The sequence below is a fragment of the Gobio gobio genome, assembly GCF_949357685.1.
Source record: "Gobio gobio genome assembly, chromosome: 2".
Taxonomy (NCBI): Eukaryota; Metazoa; Chordata; class Actinopteri; order Cypriniformes; family Gobionidae; genus Gobio; species Gobio gobio.
Genome location: NC_137098.1, coordinates 31,426,449 through 31,449,890, shown reverse-complemented (window position 1 = coordinate 31,449,890; position 23,442 = coordinate 31,426,449). Strand labels below are relative to the sequence as shown.

Below are 23,442 nucleotides of genomic sequence, written 5' to 3'. Positions count from 1 at the left end.
CATGTTTGCGAGGAGCTAACTTCCTGTGGATCTGGCTGCCTGGGACAGCCCAGAGAGGGAGTGTCATGGTGGGCTTGCTGACAGGAGCATCTTGGCTTCTGCAGCTGGAGCACAATCAAGGATCTCTCAGGCTGACATGCATTTGATCGTAATGTTCCTGCTGACTCTCTTCCTTTCAGTGAAATTGCTATTGGGTTTACACTTTACCCTGATTTTATATTTAAAATTCTTACATCAAATTCTTCTAAATTGGTACTTCTGCAATACTGCTATTAACATTTCCTTATATTTAACCAGTGCTGTGGTAGTGCTACAGCACCAGGTCACATTCCACAAAAACAGTTCACTCTGGTGACTTTCTTTTACTTTTTTTTTCTTTCTTTCTTGAGACCTAACAAGTACACTTGATCAATTAAAATTAAAACATACATCATTTTGCCTACTTTAAGTTGATAGGAATAACTATTTTTAATTATGAATTAAAAATACATTTAAAATAAAATTTAACGAGAAAAATAGTATTTAGTTGGATCCCTACTAACTAGCCTATAGGCCTACAGTTGTTTTTTTATGTTATTTATTTATTCATATTATTTTGTTAGCTAGGCTACGTCATTGACACTGGTTGATAGGGAAAAAAGTCTGGTTTTGTGAGAGTTTCAAGCCTTATTTTGAAGCCTCTATCCGTGGAAGTGCCAACAAAATAGCATTGTGCACATAATGTACGTTAGGGCTCTTTCACATAGGGCGAGTTTTAGCATTAAAATAGGCTATAGTGAAACTCGGCAAGGAATACAGGGCTGTGTTCAGCCCCGACAAAACGTTTTTTTTTAAACAGAACCGGTGCTGCGTTGAAAACACCCTGTTCTGATGACGCAAGAGTTGCAACTATGGCAGCTGAGAAGGCCATTCTTTGTGTTCTTTTTCTGAGCCTGATAAAATCTGCCCTTGCCATCCAGAATAAAAGAGAACATCCTAATCCCATTTAATTAACTTGTTTATCTCCTGGTAATCAATTCTAATTTAAATAATTTCATTTCTAGTTCTTACTTTTTTAATACCTTGTATTTTCTTTCTCATTTTTATGTAAAGCACTTAATTACCATTGTGTATGAAATTTATATAAATAAATTTGCCTTGCAATGAAGCTAAAAATATAAACAACTACATCATCATGTTGATATGCCATATTTTTACTATAAAACCCTTACGACAATCATGTCTTCTAATATCTTCAATTGTTGCGTATACCAAGCTGTAGGACACATTTGTAAACAACTTTACTTGGACCCATTGTGCGAACTGTCTCTTTAATACCGCACGGTTTATATACATGTTGCTGCTGATTGGGCTGACATATTTGACATACCCACCAAACGAGAAAAAATCCTACACCCGGAAAGCGTACCTTCCATAGGGGCAGCCATTGCTAACCAAGCCATCACCTGCTGTTAGCATTCCATTGATGCCCATTCATTTTGAATTTACTTTGACAGCGAATAACTTTACATCTGAGGCGTTTAAAGACTCCATTTGAAACACGACAATGTATAAAAGGCTCCATTACCTTGTTTCTTACACTATCGCCCTGTAGAAGCCGTTTTTGTAAAAAAATAGGCTAACGATTACGTCATAACCACGCGACCGTAGTAGAGAAATTACCGTATATACCCGTAGACAGGATGCATTAACTTAAAATGGCGTACTGGCGTTACATTTTAAAATAAATAAATACTATGCAAAATGACAAAATAATTAATCAGAATACTTACCAAAAGTTGCCCCTGCTCACGCTCTCCGTCTCTGTAATCTTCGGTAATTCAGATTTCACTTTGCACAACTACTAGAAGACTTACAACTGTCAGACAGGTTGCTCACGTCACATCTACGTCGTCAAGCTCAGTCTGAGGCTGCGCAGTACGCTAAGCCATCAGGAAGTGAGTGCTTCTAATTGACTTCACTTTTCTGCGTTGAAGTCTATGGGGTCGCTGTGTCCATTTCTTTTACTGTCAATGGTTCCACACTGTTGCACACCGTTTCCAGGAAACATGCCGCTCAACCCGGAAACCGTATCAAAACGTTGCGCACCGGTTTGAACTTGAACGTGCCCCAGACATCCCATCCAAAAAAACGAATTTCCGGGAGATGACAAATAGGCTATAAAATATATATATATTTTAAATTAGGCCTAGTCTATACGAATGTGTTCATTCAATAATAGCCTCCTGCACCGAAAAGTGATGTAATGGAGTGCGACACAAAAAGAGGCGAGGGTCTCCACAAAATCCGAATGCAAGTGGTCACTGAAGACGTAAACTTGAGATGCGCTTTTTAAAGGAAACTCTTTTTAAAGTCGGCTTGAAAAGGAAGTTGCGATCGTCTTCCCTGACGTAGACCAAAATGTTAGCAAAAGAAAATGCTTCATGCTTCATTCGCACTAGTTCTGCCTGCAATGCCTGTTCGGGGAAAAACAAGATTACAAGATTAAAAAAAATAACAGGCATATTGACATTTTTTCAGTGGCGTAGTCAGTAAAGCATAATGTTTAAAGATCTAGGTTTTGACGCGATTGACCCGGGTTCGAAACGGCCTTTTGCAGAGCTCGCTCTTCTATCTTTTCCCATCACATATCACATCCGAAAGGCATTTACTTTCAATAAAAATTAAGAAAATGTTCTAAAAATGGAAATAAAGTGCCTAACGAAACATTAATAATAATTAAAAAAGCATTTATTTGGTAGGGGTAGGGTTAGGGATAGGTGTAGGGAGGGCTTTTATAGTCCCATCCTTTTTGTCCCGTCCATTTAATAATTTTAATAAATATAATAATTTGCATCCTTTTTATGTACAGCAATACTGAGATGCAAATAGTATGTATCTGTCAAAATAAAGTATAACCTACTATTTACACATATTGCAAAGAACTGCTACTTTTACATGGTGTTAATAGAATACATCAGTATTTTCACTTAGGATGCTATTTGCACTTAGTGTAAATACCATCTATCACTTAGAAAATATGTTATTTTCACTTAGTGCAAATAGAATCTAGTTGCTATTTACACTTGGTGAACGTTCTCTATTGGTTATTTTTGTTACCTAAAAAGAACATTCCCAGAACGTTCCATGCAGGCCTAAAGAAAACGTTCCTGGCTAACAAGCAGGGAACGTTTGAATGTTTGTTCTGGGTACCAAAAATTGTTAACTGGGACGGGAGTGGACTTGATTTTGTTCATCAGAAATGGATTGGATCGCTACGATCTCATGTGAGTGACAGCTTGTCCGCCCTCGCAACAGTAGCCTAAACACGCGATCGCATCAAACACACCTATTTTAAGCTCATGGTGGGTTAGAAAAGTGATGATCAGGGTCCCCCGCTTTCTCTCTCACACACATACACTCTAAAAAAAAAAGGTTCTATATTGCACCAAAAATGGTTCTTGGCTCGTAATCATAGGGGAACCTTTTTTAGTGCTATATAGCACCAATTTTGGTGCTTCAGTGGTTCTTCAGAGGTTCTTCAGCGGTTCTTCAGAGGTTCTTCACCGGTTCTTTGACTAAGGTGCTATATAGCACCTCTGAAGAACCGCTGAAGAACCACTGAAGCACCAAAATTGGTGCTATATAGCACTAAAAAAGGTTCCCCTATGATTACGAGCCTTTTTTTAGAGTGTATGCTATAAAAGCTTTCAGAAGCACGTGTCGGTCTTTAAAATCATTAATAATTTTCGTTTGATAACATTTGGTACATCAGGGTGTTTCGGTTGTAGACCGATGTGCCACTCCAGTCACGTCCCTGATTATGATGATGTGCACGGATAAATAATGTATAATAAATACTGCAATGTTCCATTACAAAAATTAAGAACTGGCCATTTTTATTTCACGTTGACTTTGTCGATCACGCCTCCATCGCTAGATCTCTGTTCACATCAGGACCCCCGGATCCCCAAACGGGGACAGACAGCGCTCCCTGCCGAACAAGCTGCTGGGCTTTTCAGCTTCTTTTGTGGTTCCCGGCAAATCCACAAGTAATGTGCACCCACAATGTATAGAGATGAAAACACAGCAGACCCACAACAAAGGGTGGAGTAGATAGCCATTCATTGTATTGGTCCTCCTTAGATTGGTCTGTAAGGACAAATGCAAGAACTTTTACAGAATAGTAGCTTAATTTACTAACAGATTTGGAAACGAAATGAGGATGAGCAGAATTTATGAGATAAAGACAGAAATTTTATTTTTGGGTGATACTCCTTTGAGGACACCAAAATTATGCACATTAATAATCAAACAAACAAACATGGTTGATAAATGATTGTTCCAGAAGTTATTAGCCCTGTAATGCTCCTCTAGTCGGTGACCCATTTATCTCCTCATATTATATTAAGGAGGTTGAAGCTTAGGCAGACTTTCCTCTTCCCTGTAATGCATTTAGAAATAAAGGAGAAACACTTTGGAAAAAAATTCATTTTAGCCATTGCATCTTCCTACTCACTAGTTTATATGTTGTCTTATTCCGCATATGTTTTGTTGAAAATGTGCTTTTTTCCTGTTGTATTTTATTTGTTATTCTGCAGATGTATTGTAGCCTAATCATTCGTTTTTAGGCACCTTTTTATCTTAATTATTTTATTTGTTGTCAGTTGTCGAGCTAATGAAGATGTGTGTTTGGGCGTGTTCAGTGTTCCATCACGAGATGGCGCTGTCAGTCTAAAGAGCTGTCAGTCCATCATTTAGATTTAGCCCGTATATGCTAGCTAATGTCTGTAACATTAGATAGACCGTTTTTTACTACAACGGTTTTGTAAATCTTTCTATCACGAAATATTCACTCTCGCTCTGCCAAAGCATCAGTAAACACAAATGTTGTTTTGAATTCATCCCCCATGAAAGCAAATGGTAAGCGTACTTCTGGACATTATTGGGTCACTAATCATGAACAAGTTTATTTAGTTCAAGTTTAATTTCACAAGTGAAGTAGCAAGTTGTTATTTTTATGCTTCATATTACTTATTTTGTTTGGGTTTTTACACTTGTTCTTGCTCTAATGCTTAACCTGGGAAAACAAAAATAAATCAATAGCGTGGGCTACACCCGATGAAGGGAACGTGCAGAAGATTTAGCAGGCTCTTGATAAATTCAAGTGAATAAAGCAATGTTCAAAACAAAATAGATTTAAACCATTCATATAACAGACGCGCATGAAGTTGTATGCTGCCTCACGTGCTATCGGAAATTTCCCACTTCTGAAGTCGTGATTACGAGCGCATCTTTTGACTTGAGAGGGCGTTCATTTTTTAATATTATTATTTACAATAATTACAGCAACAGAAAATAACGATCTGATCCGTTATGGGTGCTGTGAAAGCTGTTACGTGGATTTTAGCACGAACGGAAGGTGTTTTTAACTATTCGTTTTATAATATTTAATAAAATGTTAGGTTATTGAATGTCCTTTCAGGTTTCTTCAATGATTAAAATATTCTGGGATCAATGTCTCTTAATAATTCATTATCAGATGAAAACCCTTGATTTCACCGATACTGGAGCGCCAGTACTTGGACGGCCTACACCCAGTTTCTGGCTGCGGCTGCGCCTTTGTGTCTTGAGATCAGCTGAAATGCGAAATGAGCGGTGTTCGGCGGTCATGTTGAGCAGATCAGCTGATCGTGAATCAGCCTGCAGCGGGTGGGTGGAGGAGTGACGTGAGTGATGGGGGTGTGGGCGGGGCTCTGCGCTCTTCAACAGTCCGTGTGCTTGAAGTAAAACTAGTCTGAAAACAAGACGTGCAACAAGTGACTTTGGCCAGCTGAGAGGAGATGGAGCTTTCGCTTTGTGTCATAGCTTTTTACAGAGCTTGATCAACAAGTAAACGCATCTTGAAAGACAGACAGCGGTAAGTGCTGCTTTTTGGATTATTTGTGTATTACAAAAAAAGTGTGAGAATTTGCTAGTCTATGGGCGACATAACAGTTGAGCTAAAGTTTTCAAAACATTGAAATGAAACTTAATAAATTAATAAACTTTAATGAGCACACAAACAGGCAATGTTCTTGTATGGGGAAAACAGGTAGGCTATATTATTAAAACTGCACTTATATTTCTTGGAGCATATGGGATGATGTTTGGTATTAATTACGCAATACATTAATTATTGCACAGAAAGCAATGGAAAACAAACTTTTGGCTCAATCATGTACGTTTTAGCTGTATAATGCATAAAAATGCAACCTACAATTATTTTTTGCATTATTTTTGCATTATTATAATCAGATTGTGTCATGTAAACCAAAATGTAAATTAATAAACATATATAAAACAAATCTTAAACTAAACTAGTCTAATAGTACCCATGAAATCTGCCTGATATATGTAAAAGCAAAAGAAAGTTCACTGTAAGATGACATCTAGAGAATGATTATCCATAAATCTCTTTGTTGAACTTTTTTTGTAGATATGGTAGCTGTAGCCTTGTTTTTGGTCTGGATCAGGGCCAAAGTTGAGGAGTTGCTAGTTAAACGGTTTCACCAGAAAACTCTGTTTTGAGTTTCCCTGGAAGTGGAATGCAGGTGGAGGCCATGCTGCAAGAGCCTGTGTTAGTTTCCCTGTCAGAGCTACACATTTCCAGTAGGCACAATGAGAGGAAAGGAGCTACATTAACACCATTGAGTTCCTCTGCACATAGTACATGTGATACAGGAGCTGAAAGAGGCTATTGTGTCATATTCTTTTTTTCTGCACCAGAGCTCTGTTTCTTATGGATAAGGGGGCTTGCCGCTTTTAACTCGCCCTTATTGTTCTTTCTCATCCCCCTCTTTGGTACTGGAAAGTTTGAGTCCTTTCTGCTCTCTTGAGTGTGGCGGCCAACGAGAAGGACTTTCTGTTTTGACTTGCTTTATTATGATGTTCATTTTATGTTTTTGTAGTAGCTTTTTTAGCCTCAAGACTTTAGGTCTTCCAATCTTGTGCTTTCAACCTGTAGTCTCTAGTGTCGCCTTCATTCTTCACTGAACGGATTCTTTACTTGCCCATTGAAAATGAACCAATGCCGTCTTTGTTTTCTTCATTGTCAGGCCCTTAGGGATCTCACAGGTTGCATGCACTGTAATACACTGCATGCTTTGGTCATACTGAGACATTGCAACAAAGACATCAATATGACTAATGCAATCTTTTGTTGGTTTTGAGGTGAAAGGATGTTATCAGTGGGGTCCAGAGGAAACTGATAATAGCTTGTTGCCTGGTGTGATGCCTGTAGTGGGGTGATATTTTTGTATCTTTGTGTTTTGCTATTCCTGAGGCACAATACTATTGCTTATTGCGTATCTCTGAAATTCTTTGGCATTAATTGAGACATGATTACACTGACGAACACATAGTATGAGTGCAGCTGGGTGGTTTTGATTGTTTACAGTTAGACTTGTTGAAGTAGTTGTACTTGAAGAACCAAATTACTTGAAAACATCTTTGGTTATTTTCAATAAAGATATCAGCTGATAATAGTCACCAGCTGTTTCAAGACAATGGAATACAAAACTGACCTCCTCTGCTTTTTTCGTCTGCTTATCTTTCTAACACAGCCCCCATATTTTACAGTGACATCATTTGTTTTTTTTTTGCCAATGTTTGTTTTTGTTTAAATAAAACCTACACTGCAGTCTCTGTTAGCTTTTGTCAGCAATGTCAATGTGCATAAGATTATAAAGTCTGCGACTGGGCTGAAACTGTCTGCATGCTTGGCACACTCATTATTGTACTGTATCTAATGTCGTAAAATACTGTACGTTTTTCATCTAACTCAAGTTCCTTGGAAAAACTACAAAGATCGTAGCATGTGCCAACATCAATGTTTGTCTCAGAATAAATTCCAAAACCTGAGCAAAGGATCTGTTTAAAAGGCTTTTAAGGTCCTAGATTTGTCCAAACAACCTTTGTTTGTATTGAGGGATCATGCTAAACGCTTTACTTTGACTTTTTTGATTTTGGGTTTTGCTACACAAATTTAGCCCAGTTACCTTAACTCGGGTTTAAAAAAACAACAACTGTATGGCATAATACAATTTTCTCACACAGTCTCATTGGGATCTTTTAGAAATGCAAAGATATTGTTAGCATTACAAACTTCTTGTGTAATAATGAGAGTATGGCTTTGTTTTCAGAGGTGAGCCTTATCCACAGAGGGGGATTTGGTTGTTTCAGTGTTCATGATGGAGTCTTACAGAGTTAACGGCATGCCAAACACTGGACTATCACAAGGCTATACGCAGCCTTCCCGCACAAGAGGCCAGAGCAATGGTACTTACGGCCTCAGTATCAGAGTTCAAGGCATAGATGGACACCCCTATGTGGTCCTCAATAACCAGGATAGAGGTCCAAACCCCTATGCGGACCCTCAAAACAATAATGGATATATGGATTCTGAAAACCCAAACAATTATGACGAATATGATTTCAAAGGAACCAGGAAGAATCTTTCTGAAGGCCCATATGTGGATTTTAAGTCTCCGAAGCTTCATGGAGGTCCTCACAATGGAACTTCTGATTCTAAGAAGCAATCCAGTCTTTTAAATTTCCAGAAGCATCCAGAGATTCTCAAGCCATATGATCCTGAGAGCAATACTCTCGATAGTTTTCGAAGTCTACCTGTAGACGAGATTCTCAATCCCTACCCAGGATCCCTACCCAGAGCCGAGACTCTCAATCCCTACCCAGGATCCCTACCCAGAGCCAACTCTCCAATTGGGAACCAAGCCAGATCCGCCAGCCTAGCTCCAGAACCATCTTTTCCAGATACAAGGGGACACGCCCAACCTCAGGTTCGTCCCCAGACACTTCCGTTCAATGTTCAACCTCAAGCAGGTCCGACCAAAGACCATGTTCTGGCCCAGCCTCAGGTCAAACCCCAGGTTCAAACGCAACCTCAGGTCAAGCCACCTTTTAAGACTCCAGTGCCCTACCAGACTCAGTCTCAACCCTCACAACGCCTTCCAGTTCCTCAGGCATCTACAGTAGCCAGTAACCCCAGCGACCAGACCAAGGCCTCTTCTAGACCTCCCAGCTCAGTTAGTAGCACCAACTCCAGTCTGGAACGAAGTCGACGTGAACCAGATGTGTTGCCCTTGCGCCGTGTTGACTCCAGTGGCCCGGTGCTACAGTCTTCCTCCTCCCGTAACTCCTCTATGGGCTCCACCACACCAACAAAGGAAGACCAGTTGGACCAGCTTTATGCAGAGACTATCAACCGCCATGAGAACCGCCGCTACATCCCTTTCCTGCCTGGTACAGGGCGCGACATTGATACTGGCTCCATCCCAGGAGTGGATGAGCTCATCAAGAAGTTTGACAGCAAAGAGACTCAACAACGCAGGGGTCGGTCAGGGCGGAGGAATCGACTTAACCCAGAAGACCGCAAGCGTTCCCGGAGTGTTGATAGCGCCATGCCATTTGCTCTTGGTGGTGATGCTGACTACTTGGATGAGGTTAGCAGGAATCGAGGCAGATCTACAGAGCATCTTCTTCGCCCGTCACTGCTCCTGCAGAAGGCTGCTGGAGTGAAGACCTCCCCCTTGTCGCCAACTTCCACTACTGGACCCAGGATAAGCCTAAGAAATGTAACCCAAGTCAAAAGTGCTCCAGGCTCTCCTCAGGGGACAGTCTCCAACTCTTCAGCTGCTATTTTGGGGTATAAGAATCCTCAGAGTCGGCCCTCTGTAGCACCTGTAGAGAACAAAAATGAAGATGCCAAAACATCACAGAGTATAAAGTGCTTGTCAAGTCTGAAAACAGGATCAATTTCTCGTCCTTCTGCCAAAGCGACGAGCACTGAAGTGGATGCCCAGGTAAGAAAGGATGAACTTCCTCTGTTATTCCAATATAATGGGGGGACCAGTCATTGATTTTTATGTATGATTACATGTATTTCTTTCTTTCTTTTTTTGCTCAGGTGACACCTGATCTTCTGAAAGGTCAACAAGAGCTTTCACAACAAACAAATGAAGAGACTGCTAAGCAGATATTATTCAGTTACCTCAAAGATGGGTGAGTGCACTTTACAAATAATTATGTATGTTTTTTTTGTAATTTCAACAACTTAAGATTGAAACAAAAGCTAAATTTGCTATATTTTTGTTAACATACTTTTTAAGTGGTCACTTACAAATGAGATTCCATGATAAGGAAAATGGAAAATCTATAATATCATGTATTCATATACCATTTTCTAAAAAATTTTTTAGACTTAATGCCTATGGAAATCTAAAAATGTCATGTCAGTGTGCACATATTGATCATTACTTTAAAAACTTTTTTTCTTAACAATTTTCTTTATTGTTAAAAAAAGATATAAATATAATAGTTATTTAATAAATATTACGTTTTTGGAGAGTTGCACCACATGACATTTTAAAACGTTGCCTTATTCCTAAAAGGTTGAATTATTTGATAGTTTAAACTTCAATTTGGCACATTGACATTTTTGAGTTGTTTCTTATTCAATAGTGTTCACTCTTTTTTCTTAAAAGTGAGATTTTACTTGGAATTTGAAGTAGTTTCCACGTAGTCTGACACATAATGATAACAGTACAAGAATTTTACCTCCCCTACATTTCTTCATTTATGTACAGTACAGAACAACTCCAACCCCCACACTTCTATCTCATTCTTTTAAGGAAAAAACATGTTCTTGATGTTCCTGCTCTAACATCTCAAAACAATCAAAATGACAAGTCATTTATTTAGATAAACTTTCATAAAAAAAGCTACTTACAAGATATTCTAGACAGTTCTTCGCCCAATATAAACGGTTTTAGCCCACTGCCAAGAACTAAAATCTGTTATTTTGCTTGAAGGACTAAATTTTCACCCAAAGCAGAGCTGTTTCCTTCTCTCATCTAATCCTACATGATCACTGCACAGCTTCAAAGGCATGGTGTAGGTGCCCAACAGCCCAGCCTGCTCTAGTGAAATAGCTGAAACCGTGCCCTTTCTGAACTCCATATTCTTGATGTCAAAAGTTCCGCCCTCTCTGCATTCCTCATGTGATGTGTGGAGGGAGGTGAGCAGAGCGGATTATTCACGAGTATCTGTGATCCTTCTGAAGCCCTGCAGATCTAGGATCAGATATCTTCTGGTCAATAGCAACCATTATTAACCAGCCCTACAGACAAGATTTTGTCATGAGGTAGTGGTTAGTTACCATTCAACGGCACGTGCCTTAGATGCACCAGGTTAAAGGTTTATGGTGGTTGTAATGGAGCAAAACAATATTGTCGCCAACAGTGTTCTGACATGGCGACATTTCGGCTTACGTCATGAAACTGTTAATAACAGGCTGCTCTGCGGGACGTGTATGTATGTTTTTGAAGGAGAGGCGGTGCTGGTCTGTTAGTTTCTCCTGTCTTTGTGAAATGTAATGATACGCTTTAGTCTGCTGTATACGCATGGCACAAACCCAATGTTCTGTGCTTTTCCCTGATGCATCACTCCAGTGCCCTGGGAACATGCGGGCATCCGCGTCCCTGCTCAGACACACATTCCTAGACATGTGACTTGTTAAAAGAAGGCAATAATTAGGGTGGGCAGGTCATAAGGTGACACATCAAAGCTTGAGTACTCTGTACTTTCCACACAGGCAAAGAGCCAGGCTGATTTTTCCCAGAAATGTCAGGGATTATACTCAGATCCAGTCGGCACACACGCTCTATCAACACACAAGTTGCCAGGGAGAAAGAGACTCTCAAACCATCCAGGTGAATTAGGAGCACTTTTGGTTTTTGTTTTGCAGGAGCAATGATAACGATGACACTACCAAGAGGAAGGTCAACCTGGTGTTTGAAAAAATCCAGACCTTGAAGTCACGGGCCGCTGGAAACGTGCAAGGCGACAACAAAGTGAGCCGTTGTTGTGGCATTGTAATTGGGTTCAACAAACAGCTAAGACTGTGAGCCTCTTATAAGAGGGACTTAGTCTATCTCTTGGAGAAAGTATAAAGACTGGCTGAGGTTATTTACTTGGCGAACGACATAGTCGTGGCTAATGTTTAAACATTTGCGAGCACAATCCGAACCTAGTCTTTTGCACTGTAGTTATTTTTTATTGTATTTTCATATAACACTTCTACAAAATCATGACATTTTGTATATGAAAAGATCAGCATACGAATAAGCATTACAATTTCCCATCTTTTGAAATATTTCTGTTTAGATCAGAGATTATTCTTGAGAATCTGCCAAAATGTGAATAATAATAATGTTTCTCTCTCAGGCTCCAGACCTTGCAGCACAGGCTAGAAACCTTCAGGAGCAGAAAGCCGAACTGGAAAAAGAAATTTCTGGTCTTAAGAAACAGCTTGAGAATGAAAGCAAGGTAAAACTCTCTCTCTCCACTAATACCTCTACTGCTTTGACTCATCAATTGCACCTTGGACCCCTGCTCTGTCTGTTTAGTCAGTCTGTTAGAAGCTTCCGTGTTGACCGAAAATCCCACTCCTATCACCCCTTAAGATCAATAATCAAATTAACCAATTACTGGCTTATTAGAAAGACTGGGCCTTAAATCCAAAAAAAGACACCCAGTGTCTCAGACAGACCATGATTTTGAAGGTTCAGTAAGGTTACTGTCATTTCATGTCCTCACTGTCATTTCTTATTATGTCCCTCCCTGTAGAAGAGCAGTGATCTGAGCGAGACTCAGCTGAAGGCGGGAACAGGAATGAAAGATTTGCGGAGAGAGCTGGAACAGAGTCAAGCCGAGTGCAGCAGACTGCGGGACAAGCTTAGTAAAACAGAGGCTGACCTGCGCACTACAGTGGAGGAGTAAGATACTTTCTTGTGAACGGACCCAAACAGAATCGGTGCATGTAGAAAGTTCAGCAAAAATGGAACACCTGTAATGTTTTTAATTAAAAAAATAAGTGTAACTGTCATATGTTAATAGATCAGCTTGCACATTTTACTATATTTAACTCCGCATGGCCCTTCTTTAACCTATTCATTTTACTTTTGCGCCAACATTCACAAATAACACATCTGTCTGTGTGTTCGTTATGAACTTTGGAGCAAAAGTAAAATTTACCTGATGAATCCTTCTAGCGCTGTGAAAATCTACACTACCATTAGATATGCAAGTTTCTGGGATTTCTCCATCCCGTAGCAGTGTAAGGTTGTCAAAATAAGGTGTAAATTATCCTATATGGTTTATTTGGACATGAGCTCAGCAGATTATCAGGCATGTCTGCATTGGCTCTTGTTTCACTTCAGAATGCAGGTATTCTGAGTATATTTGTGTGTATATCAGACTCTACCAGGTAAAAATGGAGAAAGAGCAGTACCAGACTGAGATCCGAGACCTGCAGGACCAGCTCTCAGAGATGCACGACGAGCTGGATGGAGCCAAGCAATCTCAAACAGATATCACAGACAAAGAGGCCATGATGGAGGTACAGCGTCAAAACATATCATCTTAAAAAGTCACACACAGCACAACTGTTTTAAAGATTGATAATAAGAACAAATCAGCAAGGATCATGTGACACTGAAAACTGAAGTAATGATGCTGAAAATTCAGCTTTGCATCACAGGAGTAAATTACATTTTAAAATGTATTGAAATAAAAAAACTGTTGTTTTAAATTGTAATAATATTTCACAATATTTAATGGAGCCATTGCAAGCATAAGACACTTCTTTTAAAAATATTTAAAAATCTTACTGACTGCAAACTTTTGAACGGTAGTGTTAGTCTATAACTTCTATTGAGGCACATGAAATGTCATGGAAAGCTGTATATTTCCCATGCAAATTTTACACCTCAGCAATCTATTTCATAACAGAAGGTACTTTGCATATTCAAATTAATTCATACTTGAGGATGATGACAGAACATCTAACCATGTGCTGTCCTTTCTAGGACTTCATGCAACTGAAACTAGACCTCCAGGACCTGCTTCTTTCTAAAGAGGAGCAGGAGGAGCTGCTGAGGAGGCGTGAGAGGGAGCTGACCGCCCTTAAAGGAGCTCTGAAAGAGGAGGTGGCAACTCACGATCAGGAGGTGGATAAACTTAGGGAGCAGTATGAAAAGGAGATCCGTAAGCTACAAACGGCTGTGGAGGAAGCCAAACAGGTGATATATCTGGCTCTTTACATTTTGAACTGCTTACAAATAAAGCAATAACAGCAGAGGTTTGTGTGATGTTAGAAACCGTGTAAACATTTCCTGATCCTATTCCATCCATCCCTTCCTATCATTTCCTGGCCTCACTTAAAAGTGGCATATAAGCAGTATTTTTATGCAGGTCTAGCATGCTATGATCATAGCATATATTAAGACACACATAATATATTTATATACAATATTGCATGCTCTGATTTGTTTTTGGGACCACATTCGGCTATTTATAGTTTGTCAGTTTTTAATAGAAATTAATTTCCTAGTGACTTACAGCAGTTGATCATTATGATTTTGTTCAGATGAGGGAAAAGCGCACAGTACAACAAAACAGAACAAACAGGAAGAGAAGGAGTGAAAGAGACATTCTGAGGACATATAGGTGTCCACAAGTAGGTGGAACCCCTTCAGCCTCCCTCTTAGCTCACTTCCTTTTTTCAACAAAGGAACTTCCTGTCCAAAGGAGGGCATTGTCGTCTCAGTTTAAAGGAGTAAACAGACAAAGAGTTTAATCTTGGTCAGGTGCCACAGTAAACCTGGTTTGTACACTCATTGTGCTTATTTTTGAAACAGCTGCACGAACGGATGTCAGAAGAATAGTGGATGGTTTTGTTGTTAGATATTTGAGAAGTGGACAAATAGACAGATTACAGACGTTGGCTTTCTGGATATTTTTGTGAGTGACCAAGCCACAAGGCTAAACGAGTGTTACCGTGCGCCTCTTCTTTATGGAGTTGGTGTTGATAGGAAGGCCCCATGTGGAGGAACACTGAAGGGTGAAGCACTAAATGGAGTTTAGCGCTGCTTAATTGCAGTGGCAGGCCGTCACTAATCTAATGAGGCTCTGATGGGGTGGTTAGCTGGTCTCTCTCTCTTTCTTTGAAAATGAATGATGGGATTGTTTCATATGCAAATAGCTGAGGGAATTGCACATGGCCAATAAGTGGGTCACTGTGCAGACAAGGGGTCTTACAGATGACACAATGGGAGGAGTTCTGTACAAAAAGGTTAGTTTGATTTAGACCACTGATCCCAGGTTTCCCAGTACACCTTTCGTGGATGTTTCTATAAGGCAGCCAGCAACGTAAAAAATGTAGATGGTCAATTTGTTTTTGTCCACTTTTACTGCTGCATATAAAGGTACTGCTCTGCCCCAGTAGCAGGAGGGGGATCAGAAAGGGAGTGGGGGGTCACACTGTCCCCCTCTCAGCAAGAGATTCCTGATTCTCAACGGTTGGACGTCCTTGTGAAGGGATTCTCTCCCTGCTCCAATAGCTTTCCCTGTTTTCTTAAGGCCAATTCACACTGCACCTACAAACGGCGACCAACGGCAAATGACACTTCTTCGTGTTTTGTCAGATCAGTGTGTTACCGTTGGTCAGCTGTTTTTCTCGGGCGCGTGTCTGGTTGTGGAATATCTGCAAAGTGACATACTGTAATATGGTGATTGTCTGCCTTGGTCACTGCCATTCGTAAATGGATTCCTTCACAAAAACCATATATTACATGTGTCATCATATGTTATATTATGTCTTTATTTGAGATATAATGAGTTAATATTTTGTTAAGTGTTACATAGGGTCATAATCAAAAACTTTTTTAAGTGCATTTAAACGTTTCTTATATCAAAAGGTTGCAGGTAGTATTTTTTTACTACCATTTTTTTGTTTTTGAAAGAAATCTCTGATCAAGGCTTTGTGTCACATGATCCTTCAGAAACCGTTCTGATTGGCTGATTTGCAGCTTAAGAAATCTTAAAATTGAAAACAGCTGCTTCAAATTTATGGTGATTTTTTTCTTCTTCTTTTTTTCAGGATTTTTTAAGGAAATAGAAAGAGCATAGAAAGAGTTTATAGAGATTATGTTCATTGAACAACCGCTATCAGTCAACCAGTACTGAAATCCAAAACAGATCATCTTGCATCGGTTGCTGTTATCAGGACGTGTAGCCTTTGGTGTATTTGAGTGTGGCGCTGTCACTGTGCTGTATTTGTTTGTTTTGTGGGCTGTGGCTGATACAGAGCGGTAACCGTCTCCTCGGGGCTTTTTGGGGAGCCGACAGTCTCACAGGACGTGGTGTGTTTCCTCAGGTGATGATAGCAAACTGTTCCGGCCTGCTCTGTGGTGATTCAGCTGGATGCCTGAGTGGGAGAGGGGAAGTGGAGAAGGAGATAGTGTGACATTGAAAAAAGCGCAAAAACAGTGAAGAACAGCCATATGAAAGCAAATATGAGCTTCAAAGAGATTATGTGCATCTGCATTAGTCCACATCTCACCCTTTAGCCTAATAACAACAAGCTCAGTCTGCAGCATTTCAGTGTCTTGATGGGCAGTGAGAATGATTATAAGCGAGTACTGTGACAGTTCATAGTCTACATATAAACAGCAGCCCTCATGCGTGACGCACACTGTGCGTGTAACTAGGCCATGGCAGGGTCCTCACTACAGTCTGAGCTCAGTCCAGCACTGGCCTGGATTATTCTACCATTGTTCTCACTGTCCCACAGAGCCAAAGTCCCCTGCTGTTAAAAAGTGTAGCGTCCTGGACCCTACAAACCCCCCACCACGAGCTCAGCAGAGGGGGTCCTCAGACCGCCAGTCTTTATGGGATTAAACACAGAAGCACAAAGCTAAGGATTTAGCCCAGTCTCCAAATGAGTCCAAACTTCTTGGCTGTGGTCTTAAAGATGGGAGAGAGTAGATCATGATGGCAGATATATCTTTAATGTTCATTGAAAGTAGTGGTAAATAAATGTGTCTTTGTGTGTAGAAAACAATGGATGAGTCGCTTTAAGTTACAATCACACCCAGTCTCATGACACCATCTGTGTGACTAAAGTGTTTATAAAGTGTGTTTTGAATTTGGCTTTATTAAGGGGGTGGCTGGGAAAGTAATTTGCCCAACCTGGCCCAACCTTTCACTGCATGGTACGTCTCGGTACGGCTCACTTTTTTTGGGGGGGGGGTTTCCACTGTGTACCACCTTGGTTGAGGTTCCAAGCGAGCCATACTTATATAAAATGGTTAATAAATATAATAGTGAATAAACACTTCAGATCACTGACTTGTCAGAGAGAATCGTCACTACCAGCATCATTGGATTTGCGACACAAGACATTGCTTAAATACTATAACTGAAAACAGTTGTGCAGCAATTTTTGTGGAAACTGTGATGCGTTTTTTTGAGGAATTGCAAGACAAAGAACAGCATGTATTTAAAATAGAAATAGTTTGTAACATTATAAAGGTCTTTACTGTCACTTTTGATCAAGTTAATCTGTCCTTGCTGATTAAAGTATAAATTTTTTTTTTTTTTTTTTTTTTTTTAAACAGAACTGACCCCAAACTTTTGGTAGCTTATAAACAAATGAATATTGAAACGTATATGTAGAGTACAAAACTGAATGAAAATAGCCTGGCTATGGGATATGATCTGGATATACCATATCCACCATGTTTGCATTGTTATATGACATCTGCCGTTTTGCTGTTCTGTTCCCCACCATTTGTGAAAACAGCAACTTTTCTCTATGGCCTCCTTTAGCAGTTTTGGCAGTAGAACACATTCCAAAAAGTTCTGGGATCTGATCACTCCGATCACCAGAAGTTCAAATGTTTACATTTGTAGTGTAATGTGTCCTAATGCATACTTTCCTAACACATAATCATTTCACCACAACAAAGCTTTACGACTCTACAACTGCTTGGTCAAAAAGTCATGCACAAGATTGAATGCATTCTTTGCTTTTGAAATCTGTGTGCACTTGAACCCCTGCAGTAACTGCTTGCCACCCTCATTCAAAGAATACAGTATGGTTTCTTCTCTTCCTCCCTGAAGGGCGAGAGGAGGTTATTACAGGCGTCTTATGCAGCTGGAAAGAAGCCAGTGCTTTTCAAGCAGCACATTTTCATTTCCAGCTTGAGCACCTCTCGCCCGTCCTCAGCGTTTCGTCCTGCTTCGGCACATTTGTGTGTATGTGCCTCTTTGTTTAGGAGCGAAGCTATTGTAACGAATACCATCAGGATGCAGAAACAGACCCGGTGTTGTTTGGAGCCAGAGTGAAGCTTGAGTCTTTGGTGTTGCTGTGGTATTCAAAGGCTGAACACTTTGTGCCTGGCTGATAAAGTTTCAAGTACCTCGGATGACCTGTCGCTTATGTTTCTATGGTTGTGTATTCTTATCTTTCTGTCGAGTCACAGCACTTTTATTGAGAAAAGTGCCTGGCATGTAAACAGGGGTCACATTGAAAGGTTGACCATAGGAATAGATGACTAATTGGTCCCACAGTGAAAACACAAGCTTGGTTGTTTTCATTGTGGTAAAAACAGAGCTGAATTTTGGACACAAGGAAAGCAGGATTTCCTGTAGTTTTGCACATTGTGAGTATAATGTGGATGAAATCACTGCTTACACCAGCTGAGGCAACAGTAGTCAATACAGTGATATTTCAGAACAAAATGCACTTCATCTAGTTTGAAACATTGTGCACAGTTATGGTTTGTTGTAACGATTTTGGTACATGTGATTTATTTATGAAGGTCATTGTGTTTTAATGGGAAATTGACTCTAGAGCACAGCAGTATATTTGTAAGTGGTGTGACAATGGCAGTACATTTGGTGCTGGGGTTTACCTGTGATTAAATACCTTAGATTGCTTTCGCATTGAGGATGGCTTTAAGATTACGTTGTACCCCGCCAGATTATAAATCTGACATGTAAACTTGATTTGAGAGTGGATTAGAGAGGTTTAGCTCTTTGGAAGTACTGTGCTGCATGTGAAGGAGAAAATCATGCATTTGGTGTGGCTTTAGGCAGGTTTATTAGTTTCACTGATGGTTTAGGCAATAAACGGTGCTGTGAAGATTTAGGGCCGCAAAGCTTCAGGACGTTCCGTGTCCTTGCTTGGAGTTCATGAACTGATTGTGATTCTCCAGCCATTGTTATTCTTGAGCTTTTTAAACACTCACAATGATGGTTAATGCCCAACTATACATAAACAGCCCTAGCAAGCTGGAGCACCATTCAGAGGACACTGCTTTCTCAAATCTTGCTGAGTCTTTGTAATGCCTCTGTCAAGAAAAGAAGCCCAGAAACAGACATTGGTCCTCTCTGCCCTTTCCTTTCTATCTCTTTCTGCTCTTCAAAGCGCTGGCTGCAGGAACTGGGGCATGGAGCGAAAAGGAACGTGTGAATACAAAAAAGAGTTTCATCATTTTCCCCAATGCAACAGTTTCTCAGCACCATCCCGTGTCCTGTAGCTTATCAGTAGTAAAATGCCTCACTCCAAGTAAAGGGATGAGAATATTGCCACAATTAAACCGTTGTAACCACCTCTGAAGGACACAGACATCATGATAAGCCATCTCGTGTCGAGCTGCAGCTTTTCTGAAGACAAAAAAACGTTAATATTTAAATTTTAAAAGGCCACTGTTTACTAAACTTTGTCAGTGTGGGTTATCTTCTGCAGTTTTGCAAGCATAGAGTATGTTGTCTTACGCTAGGTACATATTAGCGAGGCACCACCTTCTGGCCTCTGTAGTTTAGGGGTGGGTAGTGTGGCGTAACAGACGTTTGGGTTTGTTTTGGGGCGGGTGGCCATGGTTATTTTGGGAGGTATCATAGTTAATGAGTTAAGAATTACTGGCCAATGAGGGCAGCAGAGAGAGAGGGAAGGATTCTTAGAGGGGCTTCAGGACTTTGAACTGCAAGCAGAACTGACATAAATCCACCCTGGTCTGCTAATGAGTCACTGTGTTATGAGTTGCTGTGTTAGGCTTGGAATGACCTTACATTAACACACACACACACACACAAAGGTATTTTAGACACTGTCTAAAGAATATGGTGTCTCTTACCTGTTGCATGACATATATATTTTCTTGATCTAAGGCATTTACTTCTGTGAATTTTAGAAATTTGTAGAAAGTAGACTGAACACATTTTGTTATTATAGCTAACTAAAATAATATAAAACATGTCCATTTCTTGAAATAAAATAAACGTTAAATGAAATAAAATACACTATTTTATTTCAGCTAGTTGCCAGAGCAACATTTCGTTTCGTTTAACTTGATGTGCTAAACTAAAACTGAAATAAAATGGAAAATATGAAAATAAGAACTAATTGAAAATGTAAATAAAAAAATATAATAGTATTTCAGTGATACTGAAACAACACTGGCTAGAACTTGAATTTTTGTTTAACTGTACTTGGAGTATTGTATTTGTCCACAGTTGCTCACAGTGGATGGTTAAACCAGTTGGGTGACATTCTCTCATGCATAGCAAACGATCTACCTGCTCATCCAGTTCTGGGACCATCCGTGTTGTGTGTAATCTTTGAGCTGTCATCAACAGGATAAAGAATCCTTCGTTGGATGACAGCTGTCTCCGTTTGTTAGCTGAAAACCCCATTAGGAGTTCTGGAAGTGTTGTTTTAGGTGCCTTTGTCCATGGGTGTCTAAAATGCTGAATGAGTTTAAAATGGCACAATGCATTTACACGTACAGCAGCTCTACAGGACAGTCTCGCTTATTCATAAAAGTTGGCGAAGAAGAACGCCGAGTGCTCTGTAATACTGGCTGAGCAAAAGCCCAAACCAAACAAAGAGGCAGCCACCAACAGAGCAGAGCTTAATTAAGGAATTCGTTCACGTTCGGAAACGGCTGCAGAACCCGTAACTCGTCAAAAGGCTTAAGGAATCAGGAAACTGTATATGTGTCAGGTTGAGTCATTGAGAAACTGAAGGAGACATGCTTAGCTGACTCTTAATGGAAGGTGCTAATAAATCGTACAGGGTCGTTCAGTTTAACCTCACCTCTGTTGCCTGTGATTCACTGCATTTATATTGGCCCACATCATTTAAGAGTGTGTCAAAGGTCGGAGGCCTGTTGCCCTACACTCACTTTTCCATTAGACACATTCAGTTGTAGGAGTTCATTGACTTGATGTGTACTGCAGCTCCTGCACTACGGTCTAAAATTTTACTTTTAACCAGCTTCTAAAAATTTATAAATTCAATGGTAGGTAAACTGACCTTATATATATAAAAATGTGTGTGTGTGTGTGTGTGTGTATATGTGTATGTACACTCAAAAAAAAAAAGGTTCTATATGGCACCAATTTTGGTTCTTCAGAGGTTCTTCAGAGGTTCTTCACCGGTTATTTGACTAAGGTGCTATATAGCACCTCTGAAGAACCGCTGAAGAACCACTGAAGCACCAAAATTGGTGCTATATAGCACTAAAAAAGGTTCCCCTATGATTACGAGCCAAGAACCATTTTTGGTGCCATATAGAACCCTTTTTTAGAGTGTATATAGTCTTGCATATTTGTGACAAACATATTTGTGATTGTGTTGCTTGTAGCATCATATATAAGATCATTCTCTGGGTCTCTGGGTGAAACTGTCCCACAAAACTTTTTTTCTTCTTCCTCATATTTAATTCTGATTGCTTAATGCTGGAATATTACACGTGCACTACCGTTCAAATGTTTGGGCTCTGTGTGTGTGTGTTTTTTTTTTTGGTTGGTTGTTTTTTAAAATAAATTAATAATTTTATTCGGCAAGGATGCATTGAATTAATCAAAAGTTGCTGTAAAGACATTTATAATGTTACATAAGATTTCTTACCTTGATTTCCACAAAAAATATTAAGCGTTTTTTACATTTATAATAATAAAATTAATGATACGTTTTTTGAGCAGCAAATCAGCATTTTGTAACGATTTCTGACAGATCATGTGACACTGAAGAGTAATGATGCTGAAATATTATAATAAATAACAGTTTAACAACTTAATAATAAATTGAAAATGAAGCCTTGGTGAGCATAAGAGATTTCTTTCAAAAACCATAGAAAATCTTACTGACCCCATGTCATGTTCACTAATAATCCCCATATACCGATTGGCTTCATCACTCTGTCTCCTCCACCAATCAGCTGGTGTGTGGTGGGCGTTCTGTGATAAACCTTCAAAATTATGACCAAGGTATTTTCTTAAGTATACGGTTTGTGTAACTTTGAGTCATCCACATTGCTTACACCAGCGAAGGTCAGGCTATTGTTCTTACAGTCCAATGTGAACCATGTGTTGCAGTTTCTAAAAAAAGTTACTGGGGAACTGCCATTTTTAATGAATCGCAAAACCAATTTTACTTGCATTTGGTGTTAATTTTGGAGCCTGAATGAAACTATGTAGGTTTTCAAAATAATTTTGTGTAATGTATGTATATGTAACACTCTCTATCTTTGTTTTTTGCTCTCTCTAGAACAATTTTACAGCCAGTAAGGAGAAGGAGGAAGTGGAGACCGCAAGGAAGGTATCCGAGGGCCAGGCAGGCCGTCTGTCTCAAGAGGTGGAGAGACTGCGCAAGAGGGCGCATGAGCTGGAGAACGAAGTGGCCAAACTCAACCGCATCATTGATGAAGCCAAACTGCAGGAGAACAGGCTGGGGGAGCGAACTGGCCGTCTGGAGGTACTTTTTAATCCTTTTTGATTTGAGCGTGAAAAAGAAGCACACTTATATTTATACACATTAATACCAATTCGTTTTATATTGCATTCTAATGGTTACATCAACATGAGGCAGTTTCCCCAGACGAAGATCTTAATCCTGTCTGGAATTCCATCAGCACTGATTCCCTATTAACTTTTCCCCTTTAGTCTGGGGAAAGGCTTAATCTGTGTCTAGAAAAACAGACACAGAGAAGTAAAAAATCTGTAAAATGTTTGTTTGTAACTAGAAAGAGAAAAGGCAGTTGGAGGAGTCTCTTGCTGAGGTCAGGGAACAGGAAGAGGAAATGACCCGTGCAAACCACGCGCTTACCACTCGCCTAGAGGATGTGCAGGTGAGACCTGGGAAGCCCAACTTTGAGCAGGAGCTGAGATAGCAAGAAATCATGTTTGGTTGAGTCATTATAAATGTTTTGCTTTATGTACACTACCTTTCAAAAGTTTGGTAAGATTTTTACAAATGTTTTTTAAAGAAATTCATTAATATATATTAATATATTTTAAAATATATTGTTATATATTAATTTATAATATATTATATTATAATAAATGATTTACTGCCCTGCTAAAAAAAGGTTGCTGTTTGGATTTAAATAGGCAAATGCTTAAGAGTCTATGATTGGATCATTATTGCAGTGATCATTATGTTTCTATGTTATATGTTTGGCAACAGTTCTTCTAACCCTAATTGATGGAGTGTGTAGCTTTTCATTTTTAAATAACCATGCAGGAAGACACATTATGGCCATATTCCAGGAT

At 39.6% G+C, this 23,442-nt stretch overlaps 1 protein-coding gene across 1 annotated transcript in view; it reads left to right on the top strand.

Annotated features, from left to right (window-relative positions):
• The first annotated feature begins 5,773 nt into the window (after window positions 1-5,773).
• The window catches only part of cgnl1 (cingulin-like 1), a 30,677-nt gene continuing 13,008 nt past the window's right edge, over window positions 5,774-23,442 (top strand). Inside the window, exons 1-10 of the mRNA XM_079837587.1 lie at window positions 5,774-5,899; window positions 8,163-9,842; window positions 9,947-10,041; window positions 11,786-11,891; window positions 12,265-12,366; window positions 12,667-12,815; window positions 13,297-13,438; window positions 13,908-14,120; window positions 22,439-22,645; window positions 22,914-23,018. Of these exons, the coding sequence (XP_079693713.1) occupies window positions 8,208-9,842; window positions 9,947-10,041; window positions 11,786-11,891; window positions 12,265-12,366; window positions 12,667-12,815; window positions 13,297-13,438; window positions 13,908-14,120; window positions 22,439-22,645; window positions 22,914-23,018 (2,754 nt within the window). The 5' untranslated portion in view covers window positions 5,774-5,899; window positions 8,163-8,207. The remainder of the gene's footprint in view (window positions 5,900-8,162; window positions 9,843-9,946; window positions 10,042-11,785; window positions 11,892-12,264; window positions 12,367-12,666; window positions 12,816-13,296; window positions 13,439-13,907; window positions 14,121-22,438; window positions 22,646-22,913; window positions 23,019-23,442) is intronic.